This window comes from Sinohyriopsis cumingii, chromosome 2, assembly GCF_028554795.1.
Source record: "Sinohyriopsis cumingii isolate HCF-2022 chromosome 2, ASM2855479v2, whole genome shotgun sequence".
Taxonomy (NCBI): Eukaryota; Metazoa; Mollusca; class Bivalvia; order Unionida; family Unionidae; genus Sinohyriopsis; species Sinohyriopsis cumingii.
Window position 1 is genome coordinate 148,107,821 of NC_142962.1, and position 10,679 is coordinate 148,118,499.

General features: G+C 35.1%; 1 protein-coding gene across 1 annotated transcript in view; it reads left to right on the forward strand.

The window, feature by feature from the left end:
* Positions 1 to 9,595, forward strand: part of LOC149806046 (bone morphogenetic protein receptor type-1B-like) — an 85,024-nt gene extending 75,429 nt beyond the window's left edge. Inside the window, exons 10-11 of the mRNA XM_089950912.1 lie at positions 2,261 to 2,391; positions 7,384 to 9,595. Of these exons, the coding sequence (XP_089807038.1) occupies positions 2,261 to 2,391; positions 7,384 to 7,527 (275 nt within the window). The 3' untranslated portion in view covers positions 7,528 to 9,595. The remainder of the gene's footprint in view (positions 1 to 2,260; positions 2,392 to 7,383) is intronic.
* The last annotated feature ends 1,084 nt before the right edge of the window (positions 9,596 to 10,679 follow it).

Here is a 10,679-nt window from a genome sequence, read left to right on the forward strand (position 1 = left end):
GGATTTCTGAACAATGCTCTTTTGATACATTAAGACTCTTGGCATATTAGCATATTCGAGGACCTGAAATTCATTTGGAATAATCAATTTTTTAAGAGTTGTAATAGAAATTTTGGAATTATTTTGGATTTAATTCATAATACTCTAAGTTCCTCTTTCATTTTCATTTTTACCTTGGAGAATTATTTGTTAAGTTTCAAATAACTTGCTGGTTTTTCATCTTTCCATTACTTAGTTTATGACCATTGAGTTGTAACAGTAGGTAAATGAGTATGTTTTATAATTGGCAAGCCACAAATTGATAGTCATGCATGGAGAGTTTGACATTCCCAGTACTGTCCTATCATTTACTTTCGTGGATCTCAATTTTCATGGTTTCCTGAAAACACTTTTTTTTTCATGGGTACTTAAAATTATGGTTTTTCCTGTAAAAGATTGCATATTTGTAGGTATTTAATTTCATTAATTATCCTCTACAAATACCAAAAAAGAGAATACAAAGGAACAAAACTATCCTGATAACAGATGACAGTGACTTCAATTGTACTCCTCTTCCTCCTCGATAACTCGCGCACAACAGGGTCCACAAACATAGACCACACTATAAGCGAGGCACTAGTTACTGAAAGAACCCCAAAAATTGAAAAAAAAAGTCGCTTTGACATCGAGAAAACCGTATGGGGTGAGCGGCGTTAGGGAACTGGGCTGTTTATTGACTTAATCCTCATTTTACAATCACATCGATAATAATTTTTATAGTGCACTTTTTCTAATGAAGTTGTTCATTATTCTATACATCAAAGTTTCTGTTACCAATTTTGATCGCAATTTTCTTCAAGTTCAACAAATAGGGATCTACTTTTGGGGTATTTTCTGATTTCAAAAATGGGATCCACACCTGACCCTGCGTTATAAATGTGTTTGCAAGTTATCAGGGCGCGAGTTATCAAGAGAGTGGTGTACCACCTGTATGAGCACAAATCAACCATCCATCAGAATCACTTACACTCAACATCAGAGGAAGCAAATGCAGCCAATACAACAATCTAATGAGTTATTAAAGTCCATAAAAACACTGTCCATAAAGTTGCACCATGGGTACTTTCTGTTGACCCTGACATTAACACATTGACTTAAGCATCATAAAACTTGATTTAAATCTCTGTTGGTATGGATAATGTCATCGTTTCAATGCGAACCAGACATGTGACCAGCTGCTCCTTATTAACAAACAGTATAAGCAGTATAAGCATTTGATGTGTTCAGAGCTGATCAAATTGCTAACATGCTAATGAAATTGAAAAACAATGGTGTGACACCTTTGTTTGGTTTGAGCCTGCTGCATGTGTGAACCAACTTGAACCACGCGACTTTGCAATAAATAAAAGTACAAAGAAGAATTAAAATCAGAAAGGAAGACATCACTGGTGAAGATCTTGGTACTGTATCATTGGACCTTCAAGTCGCATCAACCAAGTCGATTCATGCTGAATTGATGATTGCGGCTCAGGCAAAAACGTGTGAAAAATGACTTATTTATCCATAGCTTTGAGAAAGCTAGACTTTTTTAATTCAACAATTTTATGATTATTTACCTTACAAACATTTGTGTGCACCAGCAGACTTGATTGACCTATGTTGATTCAGTAGTTTTGTTTGAAAATCAGTGAAGTGTGAGACATGCTTTTCACAAGTATATACATTTTTCAAGAGTTTCACTTTAATTGATTTGAATAAATATTAAATCTAATTTTCATATACTATTTTTATTTATTGTTATTATTTCATTTTCAATAATACTAATGTTTGATCATCTTATGTGTTTTCTCATTTCTCTCTACTTTTCTCACAACATATTGATCGAAGGCATTGAATGGAAATTGCATCAGCTTCATCTCCATAAGTATGCATTGAAACAATATAAAATGCTTTATACTTCTTTTTTAAAGGGTTAAAATAACACAAACACTCATAAATTCTATAAGTTTAGTACCTGATTAATGACATTATCAGATGACCTTGTTGATCTCCAGGAATGAAACAGAGTAAGAAAACAGGGGTGGAGTGCTTTTTCATTATAAGTTGCTAATTTTCTGTTTGGTATTTAACTTTATGTTAGGGGCAACTGAAATCTATGAAAATAACTTTATGTTAGGGGCAACAATGAAATCCATGAAAATTGGTACCCCACAAAAGTGAGTGAAACCAGTGTATCTTTACCGATATTAAATGATGATGAACTTTTTTCCTTCTGTTACAGGCATTGTTGAAGACTACCAGGTTCCATTTTATGAATGTGTTGGAAATGACCCCAGTTTTGAAGAGATGGTTCAGGTGGTATGTGTACAGAAATGCAGACCTCAAATCTCAAACAGATGGAATAACGATGAGGTAAATGATAATTTTACAGTGGACCTTCTCTTTTGAAGTGTTTCAGTGTGGGACAGTCACTGATATAACATGGGTATGATGGTATATTTTATCATACTGGTTGGATTGTATTTTTCCATATTCCTACCCCTGTATAAGATGACCTTGTCAATAATAATTACATGATACACTTTTATGGGTTACCTGAATATCATTAGAGCGAGGCAGCACTGTACAGTTTTCAGTTAGTTCAACTTTACCTCTCTCAATATTTGTCAATGATATTTGGGTGTGTTTTTATGACATTGCTATTGAGGTGAAAAGGAATTTGTGAATTAATGTGTGATTTGTTCATAGAAGTAAAGTGAAATCACTTTTCATGGACACTGGTCTTATTGTTAAAAACATTATATTTTGTCCTCAAGTAACCCATACAAATATTTATATGTTTGAATATCTGATTTACCTGAAAAGAGCTGCACTGTGGACTTTTCCATTTCAGATTTTGCTCTCATTTATTTTTAGTGTTTACTCATAATCTATCATTTATTTTTAGTGTTTACTCATAATCTACCAGCATTTATTTTATATAATTCCCAATTTATTGTGTGAACTATTTTTCTTTTCAAAGTGATCATTCATTAAATGCCAAACTTTATTTCTACAAGTTTTTCACCCTTGAAATTTGGTCCATTTTCTGATTAAATTAACCTAAAAAAGACTCAAAACATTACAGCTAACTTTGATTATTCATTTCAGCATGGTAGCCTACTATACACCTGAAATGTTTTGATTGCCAAAATTGTAGTCTTAAAATGGAAATTAACTGTCATCATAAAGTTTTGTTGACATTAGCAACATAGGCCATTGCTAGAGCCAATATAGACATGGGGGGGAAAGGCATGTACTGAAGAAAAATAGTTTGCAGATTTTTCCATGACAACAGAAGTTATGATTTGAGGTGATGTAGAATAAATTATTGAAGGACAGCCACATTCTCATGTTCATGGTATAACCCTGACCATTTAGGTTTTTAAATGCAATGTACATACTGTCCCATCTAGAACAATGAAACTTTCTAAGGGGATGCATCATGATGTGCACTACTTCTTTAGTATAATAGTAGATTAGTACAATAGTTGGTTATTGTGGTCCATATTTTATGCTTCCCAGTGTGTAATAAATTTTGTGTTTGATGTTCATTTCACAGGCATTGTTCATGCTAAAATCATGAAGTTACAATTATATGCATCTCTGCTAGTACCACATCTCTTACCAAAAAAAGGTCATAGTGACTGTCATTTCATCTTTTCTTGGCTTGGTTAAGTTTTTGCATTTATCTCATGACCACATGAGTTTTTGGTATACTGTGTGCATACCATCCCAGATCTACCAACCCTTATGATTTGACTGCAAATCTTACAGAAATGGCCCCTAAAATAACATTCAGGGAATAACATTATAAATTCTGGAAATATGATTGTTGTAAAATCCTGATACTGATATATCCATGTTTAATTCAGATCCGGGTTTTATAGTAGAATCAATAGAGTTGATCAGGGAACCAGACTAATTTTACAGATGCACTTAAGATGCATTAAACTGCACATATTTTTTCTTGCCAAACGTCTACATGATCAAGTTGTTTTTCTAAAATGGCATCCAAGAAACAATACATGTTCAGAAGAATAGGGACAATGAGCCTCGTAAAAGGTTAAATAGGACAGAAGAATAAAAAGGAATATTCAGACTTCTTAGAAAAGAAACTGGAAGGGTAACAATTACATTTATTGGACATCATGAGTGTTGATTTGAGTATGTCTCTTGACAAGAGAGATTATTGTTATCACCACATGAAATTGAAAGAAAAACAAGGATTTCATCAGGTTGAGAGATAGTGAGAAACCATTGAGTTCCATAGGATTTGGAACTGCAGTTTGTGAAACTGTACTGGAGGTATTTAAGGTCTGTGTGCACTTTAGAAACTTTTTATTTGAACATACTGTTTACCATCACTGCAGCAGTCTCCGATTACACTTCTAAACTTTTTAAATGTATATTTTCTAACTTGATGATAGCAGTACATGATATTTTATTAAACCTTACTGAAAATTGGTCTGAGTTATGGAAAGCTTTTGACTGCTTTACTAAAGTTTTGTTACGGTTGGCAGGTCTGCCATCCATCCTTGAATCATAAAATTTGGTCAGTGGCTACATCTTGCATACCTTTCATCTTAGAATCTTAAAGCTTGGTGACAGTATGCATCTTGATAAGTACTACACCCTTAGTGAAAAAGATGTCTCTTTGACCTATATTTCATCTTTCAGTGACTTTGTTGCTATGAGTTCTGTGGCATGAACATAATTTATGAGACACCAGGGCCAGTGATATTACAAGAATGGGAAAGACATGTTACAGTGATGCCATGTACTGTAGTCTTTCTTCTTGCATTTTACTAGATCCAGTTTGCCAACAAAAAACCCAGAGAAGTCAAATTTTCACCCATCTGCTCATGCATGTCTGTTAGCTATTTAGGGTAATTATTGATGCATGAAGTTAACCACGCTTGTACTACTGGCTGTCACTCCAAGGTTACTCAAAGCCTGTGACTTTTTCCTAGTAAAATCTGGCTTCTGGAGGTAGACAAGGAAAATAGCATCTGAAGTAGATTTTAAGAACAGCGAGTTTAAAATGATAATAAAAAGTGTTAATCCCGGGTTTCTATCAACTCATTATAGTACCAATAGTCAAACTAATCAATAGCAGCAACTCATGGGGAGAATTCAAAACTGACCTTTGTACACAAGTGACCTCTGTATGTAGGTTCCCCTTTCAGTCTGAGGTCATGGATGACATTACACAGGTTGAAGCTGAATGATGATAAAATGGAAGTTATTCTGATTACCACATAAAGACTTTCTCATTCCTATCTTTTACCTCAGTAAGTATCAGCAACACCAACATTAAATTCAAACAATCAGTAAGAAACCTAGGTGTCACTCTTGACAGTACTATCTCATTACACTATGTCATGGACATCATGCAAGCCTGCATATCTTGGATTGTGATGCATCAGCTTCATTAACAATTTTCTTTCTATTGATGCCACAAAAACACTTGCTTATTCCTTGGTACTTTCTAGAATTGACTGTTGTAATTCTCTTCTATCTGGTTCATCTCAAAATCTACTACAGAAACTTCAAATAGTTAAATAGCTGCTCGAATCATTGAAAGTGAGGTGGTTTTTATCCTTTTAGGAGTAGGTCAAAGCAATTTGTTTCCTGGGTAGTGGGAAAAGTTGTCATGTTATCAGATTGGAAAGGAGGTCATTTTTTGTGCCAGTCGGTATTGTTCAATATCTTCATCAATTTGCACATGAATTAATGCTCTTTTCATTAGGGTTAGAGGTTATTCAGTACGTTATAGAGGTTGTGGTTGACTGAGGTAAAGCTTATTGAAATCAAAGAATAAAAGTATTTGGAAAGATAAACATGATTTGGTTTCAAGGGAATTTCAGTCTGAGGTCACTGCTGAATGGTATAGCTCTAAATGGATAAAGAAAACGTATTCCATTTTTGTAGCATCAAATGAACTTAATTTGTTTGGTTCCTCTAATTTTTTATAAGAATTGATGATATATGCTGGATGTACACAGCAGTACTAATTGTTTGATTGAATTTAAAATGACCAAATTGGACCTTGAGTGTTTCTGCTGTTGACTATTGGTACTGCTAAGAAACACTTGCAGCTTGAAAAACAATTGCTTCAGTTAAAAACTAACTGGTTCCCTGTCCCAACCAAGTTTTGTTGGGTATAGTGGAATTCCAACAAGCATTTAGGTTGTGTTAAAAAAAAGAAAATGAAAATGAAATATTTCCAAATTCAAGTATAATGTATGCTGATAACAGTAGTTTAGTACTAATGCACAGCCTAAAAAGAGAATAGCAAGATAAATTATAATACCAAACTATTCTACCCCTACACCATAAATAGTTTTGTATCAAAGGCATTGTCCACCTTCATAACATAAGCAGGTCAGCAACATCTGGCCCATGTACTCTAAGTGACAAGTAGCATATGGCCCATGTAATCTAAGTGACAAGCAGCATATGGCCCATGTACTCTAAGTGACAGGCAGCATATGGTCCATGTACTCTAAGTGACAAGCAGCTTATGGCCTGTGTACTCTAAATGACAAGCTGCATATGGCCCATGTACTCTAAGTGACAAGCAGCATATGGCCCATGTACTCTAAATGACAAGCAGCATATGGCCCATGTACTCTAAATGACAAGCAGCATATGGCCCATGTACTCTAAGTGACAAGCAGCATATGGCCTGTGTACTCTAAATGACAAGCAGCATATGGCCCATGTACTCTAAATGACAAGCAGCATATGGCCCATGTACTCTAAGTGACAAGCAGCTTATGGCCTGTGTACTCTAAATGACAAGCTGCATATGGCCTGTGTACTCTAAATGACAAGCAGCATATGGCCCATGTACTCTAAGTGACAAGCAGCATATGGCCCATGTACTCTAAATGACAAGCAGCATATGACCCATGTACTCTAAGTGACAAGCAGCATATGGCCCATGTACTCTAAATGACAAGCAGCATATGGCCTGTGTACTCTAAGTGACAAGCAGCATATGGCCCATGTACTCTAAATGACAAGCAGCTGATGGCTGCATTTCTGGCTGTATTTTTAGAAATAGAAAATGGATTGTATCTTAACTTAAGCATGTTGGTAGTTCCATAGATATATAATGACTTCCAAACTAGAATAAATGGCAAATTATGGATAGATGAAAGGTAGTGTGTGTGGTTGCCAATAACTGCCTCTACTGGAAGAAATGTCTAACACTAGTCCATGAATTTTCTGAACCTCATGTATAAATGTAAACATCTTTGGTAAATGTCCACGTATCAGGAAATTTTTTATCCCGATTTGACACAAGTATAGATGTGTACTGGACATATATTTACAAATGTCTGTTTTATCTTTCAGTATTTGAAAAACCTTTGGAAGGTAATGTGTGAATGCTGGAGTCAAAATCCTGCTGCCAGACTGACAGCTCTGCGAGTTAAAAAAACACTTTCCAGGTTGATGGAAATCCTAGAGTGCAATGAAAAAATTCAGTCAGCTATCTGAATCTTGCATGAAATATAATCAGGACAGGAGTTTGTAATGTCTTGGGGCCTATGAATCCATGTCAAATTGTGTAGTAAACACAGGTTTTCAGAAACACAAGGCTGCTGTAAAAATATGAATTTTCATTGTTTGTGCTTGTGATTAATATGGTTCATTGTGGTAAACACTGTCAGTGACATCATCAGCTTTCCACAACTATTGTTTAATGTGCTGTGTGCTGCTTTGTAGCAACAAGGAATTGGCTTTATATCCATCTACCCAGCCAAAGCTACAATTTTATTATCATTCTTAGTACTGGATACCAACAGAAAGCACTCAAGATTAAGGCCTGTGTTATAGATTTTGAAGTGCATCTTTACAAAGATGTGTATTTGCCCACCTACATTTAAAGGGCTGACCCATATGTTGGGTTCTGTTGCCTGTTTGTCCACTGTTATGGCCAACATGAACACGAGCAGTTTTCCGTGGAAAGCTGTAATGAGGACAATGTTTTATGTGACGGAAGCGTTTATTCAGAAGACTAAGTAAGCCAGAAATGCACCATTAGACTCATTGAAGTGAAAACTACAAATTTGCAACAGAAGTACAATTGAGTGAATGATGTTTTTCATAAATTTTCAAACACTTTACATGAGCAAATGAAAAAGGCAGTTGTAGACTTGTTGGTTGTACTTGTTCAGGTATGTGTCTCGTGTATTTTTGGTGACTTGATTTGTAAAGTTATTATGCATAATTATACCCCTTCCACTTTTTTGTGATCACTCTTATAGGTTAAGAGACAAAACTTATTTAATTTAAAATATTTAATGCTTAGATAGACAGCTTATCAGTATTTGTCAGCAGAATAATCTTAGAAATACAAGGAACATGGAGGTCTTTTTCAAGCCTGACCACAATATGGTAGCAGTATACAGTGTTACCTTTGTTTATCTGTCCAGCCATACAGTTGAGTTTTGCACTTATGTTACTTATCAGGCAGGAGCCCTGAGTTGTCTATAATGCTTGCCTTTACAGATCACTCAATTAACAATGTGTGAGAAAGTTTGCCAGTAACTCCCCATGGGTTGGTTGTTTTTCCTGTTTTACCAACTTCTTCCACCAAATATATTGGCTACCCCCTATAGCCTATTATGTACTGAGAAATGACATTAAACCCTCCACCTTACCCCCCACTTATCAGGCACTGGGTGGGGCATTTGTTCTCTATGGATACAGTTAAAGTACTTACATATTTTTGGAACAGAAAGAACTTTGAATTCTAAAACATTATGGAGGGGATGGGAAGATCTTTGAATTGTTCAGCAACAGAAGTGACATGAAGGTTTTTGATTTGATCTATAATATAGAGGGGAAAGGAAGGTCTTTAAATTGTTCTACAATACGGAGGGACTTCCATAATTGTTCTACAGTAACAAGGGGGAAAAAAGGTCTTTGAATTGTTCTAAATACAGGGAGACAGGAAGATAAATAAATTGTTCTTTAATACAGAGGGAAAGGAAGGTCTTTGAATTGTTCTACAATACTGAGGACAGGAATGTCTTTGAAATGTTCTACAAAAGAGGGGGACGGGAAGATCTGTGAATTGTTCTGCAACAGAGAGGGACAGCAAAGTCTATCAGTATCCTTAATTGGATGATCATCATAAAGACATTGTTAGTTATTGCTGTTACTTGTGACTTCTAATCCTTTAGGGGTCAGCCCATACACACAGTTAACTTAGGCATAATTGACTTCTTCAGGTATAATTGACTTCTCAGAATTAAATAGAAAGCTGTTTTTGCAGCTTTCTTGTTTTGTTTTGCATTTATATGCATCACCTTTGTTATTAAGGAGAATTGTTTGTCTGTAGGTATCAATCTCTTATGAATGGTTGATTTAGAGAGAGAGAATGGTTGATTTAGAGAGACATCATGGTTGATTTAGAGAGAGATCATGGTTGATTTAGAGAGAGAATATGTATGAGAGAAGGGTGAGAATGAAGAATCCTAAATATGATTATGTATCATACATTGTCATCTCATGTAAACTTGAATTTCATTTTAAGGTAAAATAAATAATATTTTGAAGACTATAATGTTCTGATTTTCACTATCACAGGCATGAAAATTAAGATGAGTTTTAGAATTTTAGTTAGCATGCAGTTAAAACTGTATCAGGACCACTTAGGTGATCAGATGATAATGATCTTTATAGACATTGGTCTTAATAGGTAGGTTGTAGACCAGTGGTATTAATGTATATTTAGGTTGTAGACAGTGGTCTTAAGTTAATAGGTATGTTATAGACTTGGTTTTAATGAATTAAAGACCATTGATCTTAATGTATAGGTAGTTTATAGACCAGTGGTCTTAATGTATAGGTAGTTTATAGTCCAGTGGTCTTAATGTATTGATAGGTTATAGACCAGATTTCTTAATGTATAGGTAGGTTATATGCCAGTGGTCTTAATGTACAGGTAGTTCATAGACCATTGGTCTTAATGTATAGCTAGGTTATAGACTAGTGGTCTTAATGTATAGGTAGTTTATATACCAGTGGTCTTAATGTATAGATAGGTTATAGACCTGAGTATTAGTCTGTTTAAAATAAATTAAGCAGTGACGGTGGTAAAATTGTGACCTACTTTTATACCCCAATTTAATGAATTTGAAAGGCACAAATTGTTACCCCCATGCACCCATTCAATGAAGTTTTAAGTTATTGATCAACCATTGTGGTGGAGCATACATCTTTCATGAACATATTTCTAGTTATCATCAGATGTCACAGGGAACAGTCTGCTGTACTTCATCACAACCTGTGGCTGCCTTTGTGGAGAATTCCTTTTTTTTTCATGAGTACATGTAAACAAAACTGTTGTCATCAACATAATGTAACAATCCTCTACACATTAGTGAACATGTCCATTTTATCAATCAATAAGCAACTGTAAAAGAGAAATGTTGACTTGTTCAAACAGCTTGAAAGGTCACATCTTCGCTAGCCAAGGTTTAGATATGATAACCCCTTGTTCACCTTGGCAGATCTAACAGGTATATTGGTTCTTTGTCATAGCGACGTCTGTTGGATTTGATGAATTGCCACCTGTAGTATGTAATGCCAATTAACTAAGAGCGAGTTGCATTGTTCATTGGCCAACATTGGTGGAGGCA